A 26,695-nucleotide genomic window follows, 5' to 3' on the forward strand; every position below is an offset into this window, starting at 1 on the left:
GGGTGAGCAAAGTAAATGTTTTAGTTCATTCCAATAAGTTATAAATGTAAAATTATTAAATTCAAATAAAATCGCTATTTCGGACAAACACATTATTGTATACGGAATCTACTTAGAATAAAACTCTACTATTTTCTGAGTCCTCTTTAAATCTAATGAAAGCTACAGCGGCAGTCAAACCTCGCAATTACAAAGCTACAGTTTAACTCTTAATAAGGCCCTATTTATTGGGGCATAGGTACTACCACAGAATCAAAAGCAGCTATCGAATACCTGACAAAGAATATTTTTAAAACTAATTCAATTATTACAATGGAAATTGTGACGTATTGTGATACCGTACACTGCTTCAACTTTGCCCTCTGACCCCAACATTACCTGATTGGATTTAGAGTGGATAACTTAGCATCCGTGTAGATTTTTAAACGACTCTAAATAGAATCAGGCAATGTTGGGGCCAGAGGGCAAAGTTGAAGCAGTTTACGTTATTAATAAGGTTCAGTTTCCAACTCAATGCAAGTGGTCGCTAAATCGCCTCTACCTTATAAAGGTTAACTTACATTTATCAGAGCTCAATCTTTATCTCAATCGACTATTCCGAACTTATTCCGAATAATAAATATCTGTGAGTGAATCTCGCATGTTCGTACCTACCTAATGTTGGCTGTTGGCAGCGTTTCATGAACGTCCGACGCTACGGTGCTGCTACGTCAGTGGTGCAATTACCGGGTGAAGGCCAAAATCTGACTCGCAAACAATAAATGTGTCTGAAATTACACATTTTTGCTCATATTTCAAATTTACATTTCTAGGCGAAAGTGATGAAAAGTTTGCTGTATATACTGCCCTCTTTGTACGAACTAAACACTTTCGAGGAAACTGTATCGCGGACGTCCATGAGCCACCATAGAACCATTTAACAGTAAACGTCATAGTGACATCACATTAATTAACAAGGAAAATCGTAATGACTTTTCCTTTGAAAAGGTTGCATGGTGGCTCATGAATTAAAGTCCTTGACCGTACCAGTGACCTTTTCTTAATGAATTTCTCTATGATTTATTTGACAGATGTATATAAGGTAACGGCGCCTATTACCGTGGTACTTAAGGAAGTATTCAAATGAGTCCCAAAAATTAAGGGTATCAAAGCTCCTTAACAAACGAGAGTATTTTTATTATTTAAGAGCGTTTATTGAACTTTCAGTGTCGTAACTTTTTGGACTCGTTAGTTATTAGTATTTGATAAAATAATTATTGAAATCAAAATACCCAAATCTTCTATTACCGTGGTAATGGACAGGCTGTGATTCTATTACCGCGAATTGGGCTTCTATTTACGAGGGTATAAAAAAACAGCAATTTTCTACCATCGGTAAAAGGAACCCGACTCATAATTTGGAACTTAATACCGAACGATTAAAAAAAATAATGGCTTTGGTTCTGTATATTATTATTATATTGTACACCAAGTTTTTTTTTGAGAAAACTAAATGAAAAATCTAAAATATTACTTACTCGTATGTTACGTTAATATGACTTAGTCACAAAAACGTTTTACCCTGGTACGCATTTCAGTTTTCTTGACTCTACCTAGGTATTTGAACACTATGAAAATTAACGTCTGTTGCTGCAGCTCTATAGGTAGCTACTTAGTTATATGAACATATATTTAAAGCATTATTAGGGCAATAACGTAAATTATTAGTATTTCTAGTTAAAAAAAACTATTTTTTTTTTCATACAAATTAATTCGGCACGCAATGTATACGTATCAGCAACTGACATGACACACATACATTTTCTGCCGGTTTTTCTTTTATTGTTTATGAAGTGACGCTTTAAAAGCTTGCATATTTAGCCAACAGTTTCAAAATTTAATACTAATTGGATTATGCATAATAAAAAGAATTAATCTTAATATAATTGAATAGATGTATTTTTATTCTATTTTTATTCGAATAGATTCATATTCGTAATCATTAGATAATTGTGTTTCACGAAATTAAATCGTGTTTTTTTATATTTTTGCACAGTTGTCATTTTGAGGTTATTTCCATTTGCATACATAGGTTATTTCCACGCCTAAAAATCCTCCATTCCCAAACACCATGTTGGCTGTTTAGGGGTTTCCAACGTAAATAAAAAAAAAAACTTTAATACCTAGAGAATAAAAAAGAGCTTTAGTACATCGGTTTTGTGTTTGGGAATGGAGGATTTTTAGGCGCGGAAATAACCTATGTATGCAGAGACTAAAATAACATTTTAAGAGCATGCGGAGTGAAAAATAAATTTTTGCATTACATTGCTGCTCGAGAAAATTAAAAAATAATAATAACTATATTGGTAAAGGTACTTAATTGTTATATTTTTTCGATAAAACGGTTCTCTATAGTTAGAGCTATCGTTAATTAAAATCAATGTTCATATGGATGTCACAACTTGTATTTATAATAGCGGTTGCCCGAGGCGAATCTGCGAAGAATTTTTTTATCATTATCTATCACTATGCCGGTAAACTACGCTATTTTTCCAATGCCTTCCTTCGTGGTTCCTTACTGGCTCTATAGATATCTTATTTAATTTAAATTGGTCCAACGATATAGGTAAGCGTACGAATTTATTATTAGTATGTTTGGTTGGTAGGTATGATGAGAAACCGGGTGAGATACAGAGCTTTTCTTTTCGGATTTTACATACGCATACCTATCATGAACATAGACATCAAACTAAATGACACGCACAAATAAATAATTGTATTTAATATACATAACGCAACGGGGTATAGCATTCCCAGTTATTTATTCGGACGTAGAAGTATAACAGGTGGTACCAAGGCAATAACATTGACTCATATTCGGTTGGAGGCCATCTTCGATGAATGAATCTTTGAACAAACATGATTTCATGATATCTTACGGGAATTTCTGAGCTTTTAAAACGCGTCAGTCTTTCGAGGACATACATAGAGACCAGTAGAGACAACAATCTTTATGATCTTTTTTATAGTAACATGTATTTTAACCTTGGCATCGTTTTATGTATTTGAAATAATTATGTATATAATGAAAAATATGTGATTTTTCCCACTAACATCAGTAAGCCAAAGAGTACTTAACACACAGGGAAGCTTAAAGTTCCATTTTACAGTGCTAAAACCAAAAAGTCGTCTCTGGGAAATAAGTAGCATACCTAAGACTTTGTGACAATATTCCCAAAAATACTTATTATGGATCGAACTGATGTAAAGTTTATCTATTGTCAAGAAATCTCTGAGGTGTATTATAAAATTAATAACCATAATGGACAAAGATGTTTAGAAATAATTCCGATCCGCATTGGCGATCTTTTTCTTCAAGCAGCGAATCTAGGTACTGTGTTGATGATCTAGTTATGTTAGGTAAATATGTACCTGATGTACCTACTTACCTAAGTCATTAAATAACATAGTAAATCTATTTAACATAAACATTTTTATACCTCGTTGAGTTTCTCGCTCGGTCCTTCTCAAACAGAGGTTTTTTCGAACTGGTGGTAGATTTTTTTTGACACTCATCTCATAAGGTCTTGTTTTCCTCTACAAATCAAAGAATCAAATACAAAATTCGCTTTCTAGTTTCTATGTAGACATGGCTGAGCGTTAATGAACCAGTCAGTTAAGGTAAATGTGCGGGTACTCGACGCTACTGCCCAATAGACGACACCCTGCTTTGATTTCTATTGCTAATGAAATGACATAAGATTAAATATGCCAACTATTGGGGCAGTGACGAACACTCGTACGTTTACCTTATATCTAAATAAATATTTCAAAGTTGCAACCTCGCTTCAGATCACTGTCAAGAACAGCTGATGTGACGTCTTTCCTTGACCTGTGTTTTTGGCAACAGCTTGCCACTGCAAATTCTTCGCTCCGAGACATTATTATAAAATTTGCTGGTTTGAAAAATAATTCATCATCATCATCATATCAGCCATAGGACGTCCACTGTTGGACATAGGCCTCCCCCCATAGATCTCCAGTTGCTCCGGTCGGAAGCGGCCTGCATCCACCGTGAGCCCGCGGCTTTGCCCAGAAAATAATTACTAGGTACTATATGTTGGACTGTTTTTGGACCTTCTGTTTCTGTTAGCATCTTTTAAGGAAGAGAACACGATCGCGGTGTCATCTCGCCCCCCTGCGCAGCAGGGGCGGGGATGCTGTGACGGGGTTGTTGCCCCTTTCAGCGGCTTCATACGCCGGCCACAAATATGGCCGGGTCGCTGGGGCGTGTGGCCTTACGGCCTCACAGATGGTGTCTCGTCCGGTGGGGCGCCAAGCAGGGAATCGTCGTCAGCAGGCTGGCCGCTCTGTGCGTACAGATCCGCCAACCGTCTGAGGATGATTGAGACGGGGTAAAAGGAACACGAATAACAACATCCCAGCTTATATACGTTCCACTGGCGGGCACACACCTCCCTCTTCTCAAAATAAGAGGGCTTTGGTCGTTGTTACCATGCGGGCCCAGTACGGATTGGGAACTTCACACACCATGGAATTGCTTTGCAGGTTGTGCAGATTTCCTCGCGATGTTTTCAATCACCGTAAACCTCATGGTAAATTTCAAATGTAATTTCGCACATGAATTTGAAAACACTCAGAGATGCCTGGACTTGAACCCATAGGTCAAACCAATAGGCCATTAGTACAGTCGAGTTCATAAAATTAGTAAGTAAAAATTTGATCAAAAATATCTGAACACGCTTCTACGCCGTTAACAATAGTCGTGTTCAGATATTTTTCATAAAATGTTTGCTCACAAGTTAATGAATTCGACTGTACTTCTTAAAACACATGCAGTCAGTTCAGATATTTTTCATGAACTCGACGGCAAGTTAAATAAAAGCTTGTAGGTATTATAGTAAATCCAAGCAAGTAGCCAGATGGCCGTTAGAGCCGAAGAGTTCTCGAATGGAGACCGCAGCAAGCACAACGTAATACGTCCATCAACCACATGGACGGATGACCTGGTTAAAGCCGCGGACTCACGGTGGATGCAGGCCGTTTTCAACCGAAGCGATTGGATGGGAGACGTCCTACGGCTGATTTGATGATGATGCTGGTGATTATCATAAATCCATGCAAGTAGCGTGTAGCCGTGGATATATTATATCTTACAAAACGCACGTTGGTGGCGAAACCCGTTCTCGAATTAGACGCTGGCAGTGGTCGGGCGGTCGGGTGCCTTCGATGCTGAGGCTGGAGGGACAAGTCTCATATGAAATAAATAAGCAGAACAAAAATTTGTTAGATAGGACAGGGGTGAAATATAGCGGTGAGACGTACTAGGCAAAACGCGGACTGAGTCTTGCGAGTATACGCGTCCACAAAAAGACTAGATCCAAAGACTAGGTCCACGAGTATCTACGAGTACTTAACTCAATGACTCATTGCGTAATCAAAATGATTCCCGTAAATGCGCTCCCGTTATTGCATAGTTTTAGTAGTTTTACGAATATCGAACTACCGAAATGTCATCAAAAGAAACTGGACCTTTTTGTGTTCATGCCAAAAGTGTTATTTGAACAAATGATAACTCGCTCCTTTTTCCTGGAATTCAGTGCGCAGTGGCTGGGGCGTGTTGGTCGATCCCGCAGACCCGAAGTTCCCGGACGTTTTCCGAATAGTTCCAAGCGCGACGAGCGCAGTGAGCGCACGCATCATGCTTGTTTTCAAGTTGGCGGGAACGTTGTCAGCCGCCGTACTCCTAAATACTTACTCGTACGCTAAAAGAATCACGCGTCCAAGCCAAAACCTATTCCAGTAAATACGTCTCACCTCTAGGGAAATATAGTTAGCTCCAAGTACAAAATGGCCGTGCACTCTAAACAAACATGAAAGTTACATATATTTAGATAAGTAGGTACTTCTAACTTTTTTTTTAAAGATCACTCTTAAGATATAAGGCCACCTATTGCTAAACTTATACAGCATATTTATTCACATACTACTGAGAATAAAAATATTATAAAATACAACTATAGGTTAACTACTAAAAACTAAACTAAAAATTCGAAGTAAAGACGTCGACAAAATTTTCTGCCACAGGCATTGACCCCAGGACATTGGCCGCATCACTTCTCTGAATTGTCATTGAAAGAGGTAAGTAGGACAGTCACGATCGTTAATTTGGGATGGAACCATGGGACCCCCTTAAGATCAAATATCTGTCATTTTGTATGACAATTCAAAGGACTTTTTCACGAAATGGGTCCCAAATTAACGATCGTGACCGTGCAATCCCTGTGGTTGTACAGAAATGTATTTGTTATGTACAAAGTCTCATAATAATCGGCATTTAAAATAAACTGGGCGACCGAGCTTTGCTCGGGCTAAAACTATAATCAGCGTTTTCCCAGAGATAAGACCAAGCTAGATCGATTTGTCATCTCCGAAAACCCCCACATACCAAATTTCATCGAAATCTTCTGATTATATAATATATATTCTACACAAGCATTGCTCGTTTAAAGGTATTAGATAGATAGATAGATAGATAAATAAGGGGTAATCCCCTCAGCGCGATGGACACCGGTGTAAGAAAGAGCGGACATTCATGCCAGTGTATTGGTGCAACTAGACGCTATCAGAGAGTATATCGGCTGCTTTCTGTAAACTAGAGAAGGCACTCGAAGACACATCCATCCGGTAAAAAATACATGCATACTTACAAGGATATGAAACGGGAACCGAGACAAATGTTGTCACGAAATGGTCCCAACTCAGCATGATGTAAACCTTGCAGCCGACACTATTAAAGCGGCCTAAGTTAGCACTTTTGCAAGTCATAAAGTTTTTTGGTTCATTCTCATCGAGATTATCCGGGAAAACCAAACCGCATGGTCACTCCACGCCGGCGAGCTTTTCTACGTATTATGCAACCGAGTTTCAGGACTCAATTTAGTCAGTAAGAAAATTTTGCTCCGCGTGCACACGTCCATCGAAAACAAACGATAAACAGTCTTATTGTAACGCAATTCGATTCATAATACGAGTGTGTATTTTACAGAAGTGTTTTCTTATTAATTTAGATCGGTTTTTGCAAGCGCTAATGCGCTCGCGTTGGCGAAAATCGACGATCCGCCATATTGTTTTTTTGTTTGTTTGTGTCGTTTTAAATGCGTAACTAGTGCAATGATTGAATTGTTATATTTAGAATGTTAAATGTAGCTTTGGTGCGTTTGTTTAGTTTATTACAATCGTCGTGATTTAAAAGTACAGTGTAAAGCAGTATTTCAAATTAATCATAACGGAAGTTAACACTCTTTCTAAGTAAAACTATTTTTTTTACCAAATTAATTATAATGTACTGTCAATTTTCAAATGACTAGAGTTTTAACCTTTACTTTGTTTGTCGTATACAGAGGGAAGATAATACATATATAAACCTAGTACCTAATGAACGACGAACTTTAAGCACCAAATCTCGCTAAAGGTACCCACTGGTACCATCCACAATGGGCCAAAACTAATAATAAACACAAAACAAGCGAAACCCACACAATAACAAACACACACACCAAGGCCGCAAAACACGTAAAAGCTCAAAACTCAATAGAAACAATCACTCACACACGCGCAAATATTAATCATCGTTCCTTTTTAGATCTCACTCAGTCGACTCCAGGCATTTACCCACTCGTGTCATAAAAACTAAAGTGTAGTGAAACCATCAACATGATGACGATCAGCGAAAGTCAGTACTCTTCGAACAAGATGTCAAGTTACCGTTCCATAAACGACAGAGTCGTCCATCGCGACAGTTACGATGATGTCAAGAGTTCTTCCAGTGTCAACAGCGCTCTTGTCACCAAGAGAGGTTTCAAACCCTCGGACATGTATGACCCTCAGAAGAAAGAGTTCCTCACAAACCTCAGTTATAAGTTGTTCCCTGTAAGTTTGGTAAGTTACGATATTTTTAATGTTACGGCTTTCTAACGGATTGGATTTGAACCCGTATTCAAGTATTATATGGAACTATAGTACTATATCCTTATTTTATGTATTTAATAATATACGTACATATGTTGCTTTTAAATGTGAAGATAATTTTGAGTCGTTGGCAGTATCAACATCTTCGTTACTCTTACTCTCGTATAATTCCGATCGAAATCTCTCGCAGTGAGCCAGATTTTCATGGTGGCATTAAAATAAATACAGCCGTTACTATCATGGCTATGAAAATAATACATACTTTTCTGTTACTTAAAGACAATAATAATAGCTACCTAATATTGTTTTTGTGAAGCAAGTAGCTCAAGCTCCATGTACCTACGTATATTATAATGAAAGGTAAGCTTTCAGCGTAGAAATGCACCATTATTAACATAGTCTGTGGTAAAACAGAATCAGATAAACTCTATTACCTTCACATTTTAAAGATTATGTATCGTAGTTACATATTTTTAATTTATTTATTTGTCATATCACTTGAAAGCTTCTAACAAAAGTTGGTGTGCCACTAGGAGCTATACTTGGACCTATGTTGTATTTAGAGAACAACGAAGTTTTCCATGTGTAGTTAGTTTAAATACACCTTTATATCACCGTATATATACCACGTATTCCTTACTTATACCTTTAATTATTATAATTCGTAAAAGAATAATTATAACTACAAGCGTAACCAACTTTTGCGCAGTTATTTTGTGTTTTCGTTTTCGCATCTCGTCTGTTTACTTAAAAAAATATTTATAGTCGGGTATTATTAGATGACAATTAATTGAACGACGTTACACTGTACTATTATAATAATGTAAATGTAGGTACCTATCCAACTGATAAATATTCACATATTTACTGTATAAACAAGTGCATCTTTAGCCAAGGTAATAGTTTGATTAGGTAGGTACATAATATTCATGTGAATTATAATTTATAAATAACTCTCTTATCATAAATCGCTGTTATAGATTATTACAAATATCTACTTCAAAACAAAAATATTGCTATTTAAAACAAGCATGCTATTGTTATGTACAGTCAAGTGTAAAATAAAAATATGAACTTATTCAAAGTTTCAAAAATAATTACCACAGACTATTTTTGAGTGGTTTGAATAGATACTTATTTTTGCACTTGACTGTACCTATGTTGTTGAGGTAGGTACCTTATAACTGCAGCCAGGTTTTTTTAAGGGAGGTTAAAGTAACGTATTTCTGTAACTTAACCATGACAGTCCAGCTGTCGGTAGGCCTCCAACAAGATGGAGCGACGACCTGGTTAAGATCGCGTGATCGCGGTGGATGCGGAAAGCACAAGACCGGTCTGAGTGGAGAGCCTTGGGGAGGCCTATATCCAGCAGTGGACGTCTTTCGGCTGACATGATGAACCATGACAGTAATTTAATTAGGGGCTGTTTCAGCATCCATTGATTAGTGTTAACTGACGGTTAAATGTGATGCCGTCTCCGTCTATTCGAACAAAACAAATAGAGACGGCATCATATTTAACCATCAGTTAACACTAATCAATGGATGGTGAAACAGCCCCTTAATAAACTAAAATTCAGCCTTTGTTAACTTTCTAACAAAATTATAATAGCCAGCAATGTACAGCAAAGTACATTGACAAGTTATAATGAATGTATCTGTCGGCGGTCATTTACACTAGCTTGTCAATTTATCCTATTCTCAAATGAAAAACACGCGATATCATTTCTTAAGCCGGCTTTTCGCCGAAATTATATTTCTCAAATTATTAATTTTCCAGCTATTTCATATTATTATGGACGGACGATTTTTCTCTGAAATCTAAACTATTCAGGATATACTTCACGACTCTCCTGTAAAATATGTAGGTTAGTTTAGTTTTATAACAATGCAGAAGTAGGTAGGTACATACAGTTTCCAAAAAAAATCGTTTGTCTTTATGAAATGTTAGAGAACCTATATCTTTTTTTTTTTTTTTTTTATTATTTTCTCAAATAACATAACATTGTTTAAAGACAAACACACACATAGAGTAGTAGTTCGCGGGAGCTCGAGTGGACAACTTTACTGCCGTCTTGCGCAAAAAGATGGCATCACTTTTAATTAGGATACGTGGCAGCCCAAACAGTCTCCTGAAGACATTAGCTGTAAGAAATGAGTGCTCAATTATGCAACACCTAATTAAAAATACCCTTTCACTGGCTCTATAACTACTAACATAGTCGTAAGGAAATACTAACAAAATTTTTGGATCAAGTTGTCTGAATAAATAAAATTATTATTATTATTATTATAGACATTGTTTGTTGTTTTATGTATATAGCCTTTATTTTCATTTTAATGGAATCAGCGAATCATCATCGAAATAAGAATACAATTCAATAACTCTACTGAACACAAACCAACACATAGTAATAACCTTCAGTTCTTAAATTTTCATTACAGCGTTGAGTTAACACGTTCACTTTGATTTGAACTTTGATATTCGGGCAATGCTGCGCATGCGACTCCAAAACGTTTGGCAGTGTGCCAGCTGCGCCAGACCGCGCGGGAATTAACTGAACTATAAGTTGTTATTTCAACCATTTTATGTAAATGCCGCACCACCATGGACGTGGCTTAAAACATATTTTTATAGACGACATGCTTAGGCCAATGATGATGATTTCATGTTTTAACCCCCGACGCAAAAAGAGGGGTGTTATCAGTTTGACCGCTATGTATGTCTGTCTGTGGCACCGTAGCTCTTAAACGGGTTTTTTTTTATTTGAAAGCAAGTTTTCTAGCGATGGTTCTTGAAATGTCTCACATAGTCATGCCTCTACGGCCAACACTATGCTGAGCTGAGACCGCTTCGCGACTTCGCAAATACCTGCTACGTAATGTTTTGTTTTTGCTTTGTGTTTGTGTAATTCGCGAAGTGCGAAATAAATAGGTATTTTTCTATTTCTGGTTCATCAAAATCGGTTTAGCCGTTTTTGAGATATTGAACTTTGAAGTGACAAAGTGGGGCGTTTTCCAACTTTTGTTTGTTAGGTTAGGTTAGGTTATTAGTACTAACTATTACCAATTGCTACCCAAGGGGTAGATCCAGCTTTATAGCCCTTTATTCCCAGAGATAGCATCAAGCTAGATCGACTGTTCGCCCTCGGAAGCCCACACGGCAAATTTCATCGAAATTGTTAGAGCCGTTTCCAAGATCCCCTGGGTATAGAAATAAATATACTTACAAGAATTGCTGGTTTAAATAACTAATGGCTACTTGCTGGAAACATGCATAAATCTCGAGTTTGCGTTAAGCTCAGTTTAGTAGTGTCAAAATTGTTGTATGCTTGTGAATTTGTGTGTTTATGTTTATCTTGCTTTGGGTACGTAAGTAAGGTAAATGTCCCAGTGCTTAATGTTGCTCTAACCGGATGGCAAAGTGGTTAGAGATCCTGACTACGAAGCTTTAAGGTACCGGGTTCGTTTCCCGGCCGGGGCAGATATTTGCATGAATAATGCGAATGTTTGTTCTCGGGTCTTGAATGTTTAATATGGATTTAAGTGTGTATTTAAAGAGTGCTGTCTTCGCCAACAAACTGCTTAGCAGTTTGGCGAAAATATTTTTAAGTAATTTTTTTAAAATGTGATGAATAAATAAAAAATGTATGGACTGTCAAGCGATTCAGTGATCTGTTTGCGAAATATTCAACTTTAAAGTGCAAATTTTCATTAAAATCGAGCGTCCCCTCCCCCTCTAAAATCTAAACCGGTGGGTGGAATTTTTTTAAAAATTCAAGATGGTAGTAAGTATATCAAACTTACAAGAAAAACTATAACTGCTAAGTTCGCTTGAGAATTATTAGTAGTTTATGAGTAAATAGCAGCCTAAGGTATAAAATATACCTAAACTTGGAAGATTCCGTATAAAATACGAAATCCTTAGAAAAATATTACTTAATTTTTTCGTAATGGCTACGCTACGGAACCCTATTTTGGGCGTGACCGACACGCTTTTGGCCGGTTTTATTTTTTACCTACATAGGTATGTTGTCGTTGAGAAGTAAATTAATGATAATTGTGTAATAAAATAGGTACCTATCATAATCAACTTGTTTTGACTACCAAAATACATAGAATACAAGCGTTGTTATGGACATACATTAAGTACCTACTTAGTTGCTAGTTTTTGATACCGGTGTTTGGCGCTCGACCAATCATTCTTGATAATTCTTCGTCGTTTTTAGTTTACTTCGCATTTGACTTTTTGTTCGTCTATACTATTACCAAAGTCTAAGAATACATATTCTTACACTGTGCTATTATTATCCATACTAATATTATGAATGCAAATGTGTGTGTGTTTGTACGTTCGTCCGATTTTTGGCATAGAGGTAGGCCAGAGAGTGACATAGGCTACTTTTTAACACGCTTTTATTAGGTCGACCTGTATGTACCTAACTATGTAATGGAATCTAAGGTAACTAATTTAACCATCTTCCAAGGGTCGTAGCGTAATGAAAATTGGCAGCTGTATGTAGTTCTGATGACAATACAATAATATGGTACTGTCGAACTGATCTGATGATGGATTGATTGGCAGGTGGTAGGACCTTGTGCAAGGTCCGCCCGGATTGCTACCACCATCTTGCTCGCTAATCCTGCCGTGAAGCAACAGTGCTTGCACTGTTGTGTTTCGGCGTGGAGAGTAAGACAGCCGGTGAAATAACTGGCACTTGAGGTATTACATCTTAGGCCTCTAGGTTGGCAACGCATCTGCAATACCCTGGTGTTGCAGTTGTCTATGGGCGGTGGTGATCTCTTACCATCAGGAGACCCACTTGCTCGTTTGCCATCCAGTCGAATAAAAAAAAAAAAAAAAAAAATGATGGAGCCGGAAGATATGAACTGGAACTTCATGATGGAATATCGTATCATAGTCGTGTTTGCACTTGTGAGAAAGGCCACGTAATGGACTTTGAACACGATCAGGTTTCAAGGTTATAACAAACCTATTATATATTGAATAATGTAAATATTTCGTTATCAAAGACCAAAAAGTATAAAATAAATTAATAGTGAAAAAAAAAACACTAGAAAAACACGCTTTTATAAATGCACGTAAAAACCAAAAATTAATTATGGATCGTTCAAGTTGTCTCTATTTCTGGGCTCAAGTGTAAACTGTGCTTTTAATTATAATATTTAATTGTAAAAGCGTGGGGCAGCTTTCGCCAGGAAGCTTCCAGGAAGTTATTATTAGTATTTGTTAACAAGAAAGTCGTTCCTGTTCCAGCGCCCCACGCTTTTACAATCAAATATTATAATTAAAAGCACATAGTTTACACTTCAGCCCAGAAAAAGAGACAACTTGAACGATCCATATTTTTTTTTTGTTTTTACGTGCATTTATAAAAGCGTGTTTTTCTAGTGATTTGTAAACTATTAATTTTTATCCCGGAAAATGCACAGTTCCCGAGGGAATAGCGCGCAATAACCGATTTCCACGCGGGCGAAGCCGTGGGCAAAAGCTAGTCTATGTTATAAAGAGGTAAAGTCTGTGAGTTCGTAGAGGTTGTAATCTCTGGATCTATTAAACCGATTTTGACCAAAATTCGGAAGGAGATAGTTGGAGTCCCGACGGAAGACATAGGCTATTTTTTATCCCTAGGCATAGTTCCCGCGGGATAGCGATGAGCGAATTCTATGCATACAACAGAGTTGAAGGCAACAGCTAGTCTCCTTATAATTTTGAGAATACTTATTCGATTTGATAATTGAACTGAAAAAAAAAGGTTAATAATTCCTTGCATGAGGAACACCCACGTTAAGTTTTAATTATATCTCTAGACTAGAAGTTAAGATTTCGGGAGTTAAGATCCGAGAATTTTACAAACAAAAGTAAGGTCCCAGTGCGTCTTTGGCTTTTAAAGCAACTCAACCTCAAAAAAGGAACAACAACAAAAAATCTAGATAAATACCTCGTTACATAATTTATCTTACTACTATGCTTGTTGTGTGTGCTGTGTTGCCCGCGACTCTGCCAATTCAGGGATAAAAACTATCCTATGTCCTTCCCTGGGACTCAAACTGTTCAGATACCGAATTTCGTCTGTATTGGTTCAGCGGTTCAAAGGCCATACAAACAGTCTTATGAACATTCGCATATGTGGGGTACTAAGGTATGCGAGCGTTCAAGTATTACGTAACGCAAATTGGGGGGGGGAGGGTTTTTCTTGTAAAATGTTACGACACGTTACATGGGGGGATGGGGGGGGGGTCAAAAATTTCCAAATTTGCGTTACGTATTACTTTAACGACCCCTAAGGTAAGGACTATCAGTCGTATTTTCGGCGTACTGCGTGCCAGCAATTGCTTGGTTCCGTGACCGTGACCTTGACAATGATTTACTCTTAAGTACTTACACTCGGAAATTCTGGTATATTGTGAATGACATAATATGCTATTACAGGGCTGGCGAACCAATACGCGTGTCAGTTATTCGGTTGTGGAACTCCTTACCGATTGACTTACGACGCGCAAAATCTTTGTCACTATTTAAATCTATGCTTAAGGAGCACTATCTGTCATCTTGTAATTATTAGCTTCATGATAATTTATTTATTTATTTGTTGCTGTTTATCTCACTGCCTATATTTATTTTAGAAGTATATTATATATGTACGATATAATTATGTATGTATTCGTAGATGTATTTCTGTTACGTTTAAATTTTCTGATCTACTTTTGATGCACCACCTGTTGTAAACTAGTCCTTCATTCTTTCTGTAAAAAAGGTTGCCTGGAAGCGATCGCTCTTAAGCGATAAGGCCGCCTATTGCTCACCTTGTAATTTTTTCTCTGTGTATCTGTTTTCTGTATCGCTTACTATGTCTGGTGTACAATAAAGAGTCTTTGTATTGTATTGTACACAACAGTCTATTGTTTTTGATTAGACTTTTTATCGACTTAGTTTGTTAAAATGATTGTGTATCACAGCGCAGTACTCTATTATTAACTGTGTCTTGATAAGATAAAAACACTACAAAATTATTTAAATTAAAAAAAATATATAAGATACAAATTAGAAGTTAACAATTAATTCCGTGATAGATAAAGCGATCTCTACTGAAATATTGATGGATATTATTAGTTGAGACAGAGCATAACGACACGAATTTTCAGACGAAATTTTGTGTTTTGTTTTGTGGCTATTTGAACACAGACAAACAGATTAACCTATTTTTCTAATTCTCTGGAAACGTCTTTTTTTAGAAAACGGTTCGGTATTGGGCAAGAGTAGAACGGCCGTTTAAATTATAAAATACTAATCATGACCTGGATTCAACTAAATTATTTTTTGTAAGAGGAAGAGATACCAAGTAATATTTTTTTTTGTAATTAATTATAAGTAAATTACAAATAAATAAACAACTATTTAAACAAGTGTAAAAATATATTTTTAACCTAGGTGGAATAGTCTTTCTATTAAAATATTCAAAATTCAATAGACCACACATCTTTAAAACAAGCAAGGAATTAGTAAGGTAAAATGGTGTTCATTGATAATGATAACTAGACATTAGCAAAGTACTTAACGCTTGAAACAATCAATTAACGAAATTCACTCCTCACATCAGACACATCACATCATACTTAATTATAATTTCCGCGGAATGAACTGGGTATCTGTATCTATCCTTCGCACTTGGAACTGTCCTTTGGCGTATTTCCTCGAATTCTTATCAACAATCGAGACAACTTCATAATTTCTCAAAAAATGCAGCAAACCAGCCAAAACTTGCAGTCTTGCATATCTCATGCCGATACACACTCGTCCTCCCCTCCCAAAAGGCAAGTACGCTATCTCGCTCTTCCCCTTATTCTCAGGGGAAAACCTATCAGGGTCGAAGACTTCAGGATCAGGGAAGAACTTTGGGTCAAAGTGTAAATCATAGATAGGAATAAATAGGTTAGTGCCTTTGGAAATTCTTATATTTCCGACTGGCAGCACAGCGTCTTTAATGCATTGCCGGCCAAGGAAACCTATAGGTGTATGCATTCTTAAAGCTTCACTCAAGACTTGGTCCAAGTATTTCATTTCAGAAATGATTTCGTAAGTGATTTTGCCGTCATATTTTTCTATCGTTTCATCGATTTCTTGCTGTACCTTTTTCTGTATGTCAGGTTTTTTTCCTAGTTCGGTCAAAGCGCCGAACATAGCACTTGCTGCTGGCTCGACTCCAGCTATAAAGAAGAAGAAACCCTGGGCAGCTAAGAGCTCGTCTGTCGGCTCCAGCTCTTGACCAGTCTCGGGGTCCCTCATAGTGCCCGCTTTCTGTAAGCTCAAGCAAATATCAGCAAAATCGTGCTTCTTAGTGTTCTCTTGTTAACGAACCCTCAAAACTTTTTTGATAGCTCCGATGAAAAACTCCTCCTGCTCTTTAAATAATTTCAATCCCAAAATTCTGCTTAACGTGGAACTGGCGCCTGTAATAGCAAACCTTAAATTGGTCCTCCAGTTTAACTTCACCGCGTTTCTGGCCATTTCTAAGAAGGGAGACTGGTAAGTCGACCCGGTACCGATTCCAAACACTGCAGCCGCGATAGCAGCGCTACAGAATTCATTAATCGTATCATAACCATTGCCTTTCAATTTCTGAGGGTTTTCCTTCAAATGTTGCACGAAGTCCTGGGCGCTTCTGTCCATGATGTAGAACATATTCTTCAGCTTCGCGGCCGTGAAGAGCGGCGTCATTTTCTGCCTCATCAGCTTCCACCTTGGCCCGTTCATGAAGATAACATTGTCAGCAAGTTTATCACCTTCATTGATATTAATACCTCTATGGCTGAACGACTGGAAATCCAACTGCAGGACATGTTGAATGTTCTGAGGATCAAGGACATACAGGGTCGGAGTCATGAACGAGCCGATACCAACAGCCGGTTCGTTCTTATACTTCTTGTACAACTCGCTGAGAGCTTCAAACAGCGCTTGGTCCCGGAACATGAAGTCCCAGATGATACCAAACAATTTATTCCGCTCGTAGAAGGCGACACCACGTTTCTTCCAATAAGCTTCATTGTAGCGTCCTCTAATATACGCGAAAGATAGTACGAGGATCACAAGTAGCAGGAGTATTTGGTACATTTTCAATTGATTTCAATTAGTCACGGGCGATTTTGTTAATGACAACCGGTCACGAAGACACCGCGTCGAAAACTAGCGCTGTGAGCAAGTTCATTGTGTTCATATAGTAGGTAGCTGTTTGTTTTGTTTATCTGGCTCATTATGAGTGATAACTTGAAGTAGTTTTGATAAATATTTGCTCACAAAGGAGCATGTTCTTACGATTCCTTAGTGTGATTGCAGCGCTCAATGGAAATGCATTGGAAAGGGATTTGTGAAAGCAATCTGTTATCTGAGCCTTTAAGTAATTGATAAGGAAATGGATTTTAGATGTGCGGTCATTTTTATGTAAAAAAAACTGGCCGAGTGCGTGTCGCGAACTGAGGATTTCGTATAAATTTGTAGATTAGTATATAAAATGTATTCATTCTAGATCTACTACGAGTAAGCAAAGCTTGTACCAACTATGGGTACTGACAACGGATTAAACATTCTAGACTCGAGCATAAATACTTATTCATATTTTTTATACAAATATGGCTTCAATTGACCAAACACGTGTTAGGTTTTAAAACACCTGCCAGGTTGAAGTGGGACTGGGTCGGCCACGTCAGCCGAATGCATCCACTGCGGTGGGCTAAAAATGCCACTGAGTGGATGCCACAAGACCGATGGCGACGACGGGGTAGTCCCAGACGGCGGTGGCGGGACGACCTGGACATATTTCTCGACGACTTGGCTAAGGCTGCTTTGGATCGGGAGAAATGGAGGACATGGGGGGGAGGACTTTTCCCAGCAGTGACACATCAATCCAGGCTAGATAATAATATAATGGCTTCATAGTCAGATTCTTTACCAACCACTTGGCTATCTGGTCGTCGGAATATTGACTCTTTATTTACTAGAAAAACATTTAAACACAAGATAATCTTTTGAGAATCTAGACACGCGATAGCCTGTCAAGCCAAGTTCAAGCTAACAGAACTGGCGAGCAGCACATTGTGTAATTTTACCCGAACCATTTTGATATCAATATATTATTATTATTATTATTGTTAGCCCATAACTGTGTCTTTTGAGAATATATTTAATCTTTTGAAAATATTAAAACACAAGACAATGGTTTATTTGAGGAAGGTACTCACTATTTACATCAGTCGTGCAGTTTCTTTACAAATAAAAGGTGGAAAGTAAACTACAATTACTGTTTTCTTGGGATAAATTCAATGTCGCAGTTCACTATCCTTACCTGGAACTGTCCTTTAGCATACTTCCTCGAATTTTTATCAACGTGTGTCACAACATCATAGTTTCTCAGCAAATGGAGTAAACCAGCCAAAATTTGTAGTCTTGCATACCTCATGCCGATACAAACTCGCCCGCCTCTCCCAAAAGGCACGAACGCAACTTCACTCTTCGCCTTGTTCTCAGGCGAAAACCTCTCAGGGTCAAACACTTCAGGATCAGTGAAGTATTTCGGATCAAAATGCAGATCATAAATAGGAATGTATATCTTAGTACCTTTGGAGACTCTGATGTTACCCTCTGGTAGCACGGAGTCCCTCACACATTGTCTGTTAGAAAAGCCTATAGGTGCGTGCATCCTCAAAGTTTCGTTTAAAACTTGATCTAAGTACGTCATATTAGAGACGATATCGTAAGTGATGTTTCCGTTGTGTTCCTCGAACGTTGCATCTATTTCTTGTTGCACTTTTTTCTGTATGTCAGGTTGTTTTCCTAGTTCGATCAAGGCGCCGAACATTGTGCTCGCTGCTGGCTCGACTCCAGCTATGAAGAAGAAGAAACCCTGGGCAGCCAAGAGTTCATCTGTCGGCTCCAGCTCTTGACCAGTCTCCAGATCTCTCATAGTGCCTGCTTTCTGCAGGCTCAAGCATATATCAGCAAAGTCATGTTTATTCATATTCTCCTTTTCTCTAGCTCTTATAATTTGTTTTATAGCGCCAATAAAAAAATCTTCATGTTCTTTAAAGAACTTTATACCCAAAACTCTACTTATGTTTTGACTTATTCTAGAGATACCAAACTTTATATTAGTCGCAAAGGTTAGACGCACCGCATTTCTGGCCATTTGTAAGAAAGGAGACTTGTATGTAGACTCCGTCCCAATCCCAAATACAGCTGCCGCGATAGCTGCACAGCAAAATTCATTTATCGTATCATAACCCTTGCCTTTCAACTTCTGAGGGTTCTCTCTCAAATGTTCCACGAAGTCCTGTGCGCTTTTGTCGATTATGTAATACATGTTCCTTAGTTTTGCCGCCGTGAAGAGTGGCGTCATTTTCTGTCGCATCAGCTTCCATCTTGGCCCGTTCATGAAGAGAATATTATCAGCAAGTAGGTCTCCTTTATTGACCATGACTCCGCGATGGCTGAATGCCTGGAAATCTGACTGCACGATGTGCTGGATGTTATGAGGGTCGATTACGTAAAGTGTTGGTGTCGTAAGCGAGCCGATGCCGACAGCCGGTTCATTGTCGTATGTCTTGTAGAGGTCATTGAGTGCCTCAAACACTGCTTTGTCTCTGAAGAAGAAATCCCAGAAAATACCGAGGATTTTGTTCCGGTCGTAAAAGGCTACGCCACGTTTCTTCCAGTAGGCTTCATTATATCTTCCCCACTGGTAAACAATGGTAAGCACCAAGACAGCCACTAGTAGAACAATTTGGAACATTTTTATTATAACAGTTTACTGGTTAATATTGTGTTTAATACGGCTGGTTTGTGTCAGTTTAAAGTATGCACTAACTAAGTATCTTGTGGTTTACATTTATATACTGTTTGTGTTGTATCAGTGGACTAAATTAGTCGTGGTGTGATAAGTATGTTGCCTCTATTATAGATTTACATTTCTAGAGAGTATTTGATAGTACAATGTTTAATGTATAAAGTAATTAAACAAATTAATATTATTTAATGATACAATTTTAGAACGATAATAGGTTAAGTTATAAGTACTCATATTTAGAATAACGATTTTACTAAAATAATAATTAATAGTTTTTGTTAAAAAACTAGTTTTGGTACAAGTTTTTTTGCGCACGGTGTATGCAAAGTTCCCATCCGCACTGGGTCCGCTTAGGAAATACAGCCCAAGCCCTCCCACTGAGAGGAAGCGTGCCCTGCAATGCGACAACTTTTTTGTAGCTTCTTAAAAGCTGAGCATGACATTATTTGAAATATAAATTTAATTTAAATTTTCTGTTCCCCACGCTATACATGGCTATACCTAGGTACGGTCAAGGACTTTAATGCCACCACCACCCGGTAGGGTGGTTCACATTTTACAGTAAACGTCATAGTGACATGCGCATTAATACGGTATTTGACAACTCTTGATTTTGCCATATCTTAATATTATTATGAAAATATAGATATACAGATAGTGTTTAGCGAAGAGAAAATTTAAATCGGTTGAAAATTGGATTTATAGTGATTATTTGAAAAATCTAAATACCTGTCTCTTTCTCAAACGCTTTTCTCTATGCAGCAAGAATGGCGGTACTGGCGTGTGACGTCACATGCCAGTATGGCTTTCTCTGTCTAATCTTGAATTTCAAACCTGTATAACTTTGTTATTTGTAAAGGTAGCTTAAAAATTGTTTTTCTATTCGATAACAGGCATTGTGTAGTTTTAATTTATAAAACATATACAAAATAGTCAAATACCGTATTAACAATGAAAATCGTAATGACTCCCAACAAACATTTTAGTCGTATTTGTGTAAGATATGCGACTCATAATGCTATAAACATCGTTTAGAAGTAAATTTAGCGTGTAATATGACTATGGATCTCTTATCATTATACAACTTGTAGTCGTATATAGAAATCGTATAAACTTTTATACGACTGTTTTATATCACCAATACACAACTTTTAGTCGTATAACTAGTGCTGTCGTCTTAATAATGTCTATATGACTTTTACACCGGTATTTATCATATTAGAGCCGCGAAAACTACTATTACGTGACGATCGCGTAAGAGTAATATATTGCACTCTTATAAAATTTAGAGTCAATTTGTAGTCGTATATAGACATCGTATAGACTTCTATACGACCGTTTATATGACTGTTATACAACTTTTAGTCGTATAACTAGTGCTGTCGTCGTAATAACGTCTATAAGACTTTTACACCGGTATTTATCGTATTAGAGCCGCGAAAACTACTATTACGTGAGGATCGCATAAGAGTAATATATTGCACTCTTATAAAATGTTGAGTCGATTTTTAGTCGTATATTGACATCGTATAGACTTCTATGCGACGTTTTATATGACATTTACACAACTTTTAGCGGTATAACCGGAGATGCTGTCTTAGTAAAGTCTATACGACTTTAACACCAACATTTATTGTGTTATAGTCATAAGAACTACTTTTACGTGACGATCGTGTAAAAGTCATAAATTGCACTCTTATACGATTCTAAGTTAATTTGTAGTCCAATATGAACATCGCATAAACTTCTATACGACTGTTTTACATGACTATTAAATCTGATATGGTTAAAAACTTATTGAAGTCGATTATTATATTATTATCACGTAATATCATTTTTTTCTTCTTCACCAATAACACCAGTAAATCACGAGTTTAGTTATAATTTTCTTTTTTTATGTGAGACTACTTTCACCTAACCCTAATTTCGTTAAAATGGCTGACAAAAGAAAAGTTCACAGAATGCAAAGTCGTTTAGATATTGTATTACGGTTGTATCTTAAACCCTAAGACGTTTAAAGGTAATTATTAAAACGTTCATTAAAAACATTGAAAAGAATATAGCTTAATTTACAGAATGTATAAGGCGCGTTCATTATATTGAGAAGACTAGGGCATATTACTCGATAGCGTTAATTTCCCAACAGATAAATGTACTTACTTAGTCGTACGTGAGTTTCGAAGATGTCACAAGAAGTTAACTAAAATATAAAAATGGCTGTTCTACTTTGCTATGATTAAAGTAATTGTCCGTCGCAGTTTTTAAGTTTGAATTTACTACATTTATCTGATAACTTTACAACAGAACCCCATATTAAAGTCACGATAAACACTTTTATTCGATAAAATGCGGTAAAACAGCGGTAATAAACACCATAACTCCATGAACATTGGTCATGACACACATGTCTCACGATTTCTATACGACCACTACACGACTGATACAGTGACTTATAGGACTGCAACGTGACTATATTACGACATAGATTCGTATAAAATGGGCCTTTTCTCGGTCATATCGATGTGATAACGACGTGTTTACGACCAGCTTATACAACCAAAAGTCAAAATTGGCACGTTGTGGCCACCTGTAAAATGTTTGTTGGGTTTTCCTTTGAAAAGGTTCCATGGTGGCTCATGACTTAAAGTCTGAGTGTACAAGTACGGCAGGTGGGAACACTGAAACTGAAACAAGGGTACTTATTTGTCTTGAACAATAAAAATTACAAATATAACAGTTAAAAAGCTGTATTTCTATACCATATCAATGCTTAATTTATTATGAAACATCATTTTAGCGAATTATTGTAACGAATAAGTTACTTTTTTTTCGTATAATTTTGATTAACCTCAAACCTCTTCAAACATAATAAATAATTTGACTTTGACCTACTAAGTACTTACACGTTTTGTGAATTTTGAATTTTGAATTGAATTTTTTCCCAGTAGTTACCTTACCACTGAGTACTTTAGTGAAAAAAAGATGGGAAAAAAATTCCAAGCTGTTACCACTGGTAAAAATTGGTGGTAACAGGTGGGAATAACCCCGGCTTAGGCGTAGTGTTAGGCGTAGCTAAGTCTAGATTTAACTGGAACATGGCTGGATTAACATAGCAACGTTCATCTATTTTTAAATTGAGTGACCTAGCTAGAAATAGGACCGCTCAGTCGGGCATCGAACCCGCACTTCGTCTTCCAACGACCCCCATTAAATACCCAATATCTGCCAAGAACGGCGAAGCCATTTCAGGAATGGGAGGCGATGATTTTGACTTTGACTTTTGGCGCCACTTTTGACGTAAAGTTATTTATTGATTGTTTGTGCCAAACAAACAACAATAAATAATCATTTATGGCTACTTGCTGGAAACACATAAATCTCGAGTTAGCGTTAAGCTCAGTTTAGTAGTGTCAAAATGTATGGAACTGTCAAGCTTAAGCCAGGCTGAACTACTAAATCTAGATTTATTTTTTGATAAACGTCACAATATTCTACTTCGCATTGGTTGGTCCCAAATATGACGGTGGGTCTAACTGTATCATTTTAGCAACAAACTACAGGTCAGTCACAAAAAATCCGTACCGAAATTGTACAGTCTACTGTCTACTCTACATCTAATCAGCGGACGGGCCGGCTCTCAGATCGTTTGTATAATCTGAGGGCCGGCTAGACGCGCTGCCTAGAAGGAAACCGGTCCATGGGTGCGTTGCGTATTATGTTTTCAAAAATGCTACGCATTGCAAAAAATGTACCTACTATTTGGGAAATTCTTATTGGGCAAATGTATAAGGTGTGTGTGTAGTTTTAAAGAAAGAACACCTTTTGCAAAAGGCCACATTTCTGAAAAGTTAGTTTTACAATCAGACCGTTTAACTACAGATTTGTTTGTTCGTTTCCAAGATCTATTAGAAAACAGATGTATTTGCCTGAAATTCTGGGAATAAGAGATAAGAGCTTGTTGTTGCTTGTAAATCAGTATGGCGTGGCGGTTTGGCAACCCGCGCTGGGTTCGCGCCAAAACTGCTGTCATACCGCACCAAACGTCAAAAGTGATAATGTAAGCAACTTTGAACTTCAGTGTGAACCGAGTAAAACTCGAAATTGGATGAACGATCTGTTTTTTTACATTATAATTGAGCATAGGAATTGTTTGTTGAATTATTGTTAAAACTTTTTGAATAATTAGGTATCTTATTTATTATTTAGTAGGTAAGCTGCTTATAAAATTTAATCCTTAATAGAAAAATAAATGGAAATTTGTATAAAGTAGACGTCCGCGTGCTGGCCAGTGTCCCAATAGTTGTCATCCTTAATTTTATGTCAATAGAAACAGTGGGAATAGGGAGTCATCTATTGCTTACACGCCAAACAATAGGACATTCACCTAACTCATTATAAAAAATAGAGACAAACCGAAACGATCTAAAAACGTAGACAAATAAATATACAATCCTACGGGAATTTCTAGGGTGCTAGGTGTCTAAACATAACTTTTACATCTAATATAAGTGTTAGTGCCAAGAGAGTTGAAGTGAATGATAACATACACAGCTAAAAATAGAACTAATTGCACAAAAGGAGAATAATTGGAATGAATGAGTAAATGTCATATCCTGCTGTCATTACATGACATGTTGTAGCTACTTCAACTCTCGTGGCACTATCTATTTCTCTAGAAAAACCAATTTTAATAATTTATTTATTTTCTCCACCACCAAGTTACGAGTACAATGTATCAAATAATAGGGTTCGAAAATACCCGATATTTATTATAAATATCAAAATATCGGATATTTATGATATATATATTCGATATATAATCAAAAGTGTGATATATATATATCAATTTTGTATGAAAGCCATATTATTATTTGTAAAATAAATTAAGTAAAATTGTTTCTGCAATTTATCAATTACTTTCTTTGTAAAAAATAATATATCCATAGGTCACTGGTTCAAATCCGGTTCGAAGGACCAAAATATGTAGGGGCCGCTACTAAGTTTTAGTAGAGCGCCTTGTTGAGGTTGTTGAAGATAAGTTAAAGTTATGACTCTTTAGTAGTTTATTGATATTTCTACGTTAAAGTAACAAGCTAGTATATCGAGACCGTGTATCTTCTACGTTCGTATTAAGAGTGTGAGATTAAGCGTTAATATTAGTTTATATTAGTGCGATCTTAGGTAAAAGTGCTGTTGTCGGCGCTGCGACGTATAACTAAAGTAGGGCGCGATTCTAATCTAAAAAGTGCTGTGCGGTATTGAACCGTACAGAATAAATACAAGAAAAACTCTTTCGCAACGAAATTTTTCTGACACGACTGACGCCATTAACGCCGGCAAAAGTGTTGCCATTAAAATGGATTAGAACTTAAAATCACTATTAGGGAGTATACTCCAACGCCGTCTATATTTGGAAAGTAGAAATACAGTAACAAAGGAAAAAACTAGCCAAAAATTACTTAATAATATAAAAAAATTAACCAACTTTTGTATTGATATATCATAAAAAATATATGATATATATCGGATATATATCATGATATATATCCTCGAACCCTGGATCAAACATTTAATAAATTTAAGTGTGCAGCTTACAGACTTATGTGGGGGTGCGACTGGGGGAAAAATATACCTCGTCGAGTTTCTTGCCGGATTCTTCTCGACAGAGGTTTTTCCGAACCGGTGGTAGTTTTTTTGACATTCATAAGTGCTTGTTATAGCCTGCCTAAATTGAATAAATATATTTTGACTTTGACTTTGACTGGTGCGAGAACTATAATAGGCAGAGCCTGTGTTGTGTGTCAGGTCACCAGGTCTCCAACCCTCAGTCGCCAGTAGTTACTACTCTTACTATTAAGAGAACAAACTCGCCACTAAGCACATCTTTTGCGCCATATGTATCTTCGGCATTTCAGCTACTTTTGCCGCTGACTGTACCTACTGGATGCTAAATAAATAAACACCTAAAATGGTTTAAAAATTACAGTCGATACCGTTTATTGACCGTTATAACGACGTACGTGAGAGAAGATTTTGGTAACAAAATACGTCACGATCGCGTACGCGTTAAAATCTCAATTTGTATGGAAACACCAACATCGCTAACGTTCCGCTAGAGGCGCTCTTCGTGTTTCCATATAAATTGAGATTTTAACGCGAACGCGATCGAGACGTATTTTGTAACCGAAAAATGACACTAAGGGCACTGATTTGTAGATGTCCTATTGTTACTCTCTAGTCTCTAGTGGTGGTAGTGGTGGTGTCTAGATTCCTGTCCAGCGGTGGTGTAGGGGTTATAGCACGCAGCACGGATTGCTGAGGACCTGGGTTCGATTCCCAGCGCTGGTCTCTTTTTCTGGTTTTTCTGTGCATCCATGTCTCAGTTTGTATTTTCGCTATTGTTACTTGTTTTAAATAATAACGACTATTGACAAAACAACGTAACATGACGGTCCCTTTAAAGTTGCTCAAACGGTTTTGAATGTATTTCGTAATATTTCCGTTTTTCACCGTTTTTTTTTGTACTTAACCGGAGTTCAAAATGTAATCTTTAGCTATACTTTAAATTTTGAATATCGACTAGTGTATTAAATTTGTCAATTATAATTTAAAACAATGTGACTGAATATACTGGCATACTGCATTATGTATACAGGATATCCCGTAACTAGTAGGTAGGTACGACAAACTTAAATGAGACAAGTTATCTAACATTAAAAAAAACCTTATTAAAAGTCCTGCTCATGCACTAAGATTTAAAGTGGGCATTCAATGAAACATGCCTAAGAACCATCGCTAGAAAACCTGATTCCGAAAAAAAACGGCATTCAAATCGGTCCACCCGTATAAGAGTTACGGTGCCACAGA

The 26,695-nt window shown here is 37.0% G+C and overlaps 2 protein-coding genes across 11 annotated transcripts in view; one reads left to right on the forward strand and one right to left on the reverse strand.

Annotated features, from left to right (window-relative positions):
* Window positions 1-6,122: 6,122 nt before the first annotated feature.
* LOC141438868 (uncharacterized) overlaps window positions 6,123-26,695 on the forward strand; it is a 30,321-nt gene continuing 9,748 nt past the window's right edge. For 2 of the 10 annotated variants that reach the window (XM_074102917.1, XM_074102925.1), the window contains exons 1-2: window positions 6,932-7,033; window positions 7,646-7,941. In XM_074102917.1, coding sequence (XP_073959018.1) covers window positions 7,717-7,941 — 225 coding nt within the window. In that variant the 5' untranslated portion in view covers window positions 6,932-7,033; window positions 7,646-7,716. The other 8 variants (XM_074102924.1, XM_074102926.1, XM_074102921.1 and 5 more) reach the window with 7 other exon arrangements.
* LOC141438570 (uncharacterized) lies at window positions 15,374-25,299 on the reverse strand. Its single transcript, XM_074102440.1, is given in 2 exon segments — window positions 15,374-17,109; window positions 18,287-25,299. Coding segments are annotated over 2 exon segments (2,985 nt in total). The 5' UTR covers window positions 19,775-25,299; the 3' UTR covers window positions 15,374-15,612.

Source organism: Choristoneura fumiferana, chromosome 19, assembly GCF_025370935.1.
Source record: "Choristoneura fumiferana chromosome 19, NRCan_CFum_1, whole genome shotgun sequence".
Taxonomy (NCBI): Eukaryota; Metazoa; Arthropoda; class Insecta; order Lepidoptera; family Tortricidae; genus Choristoneura; species Choristoneura fumiferana.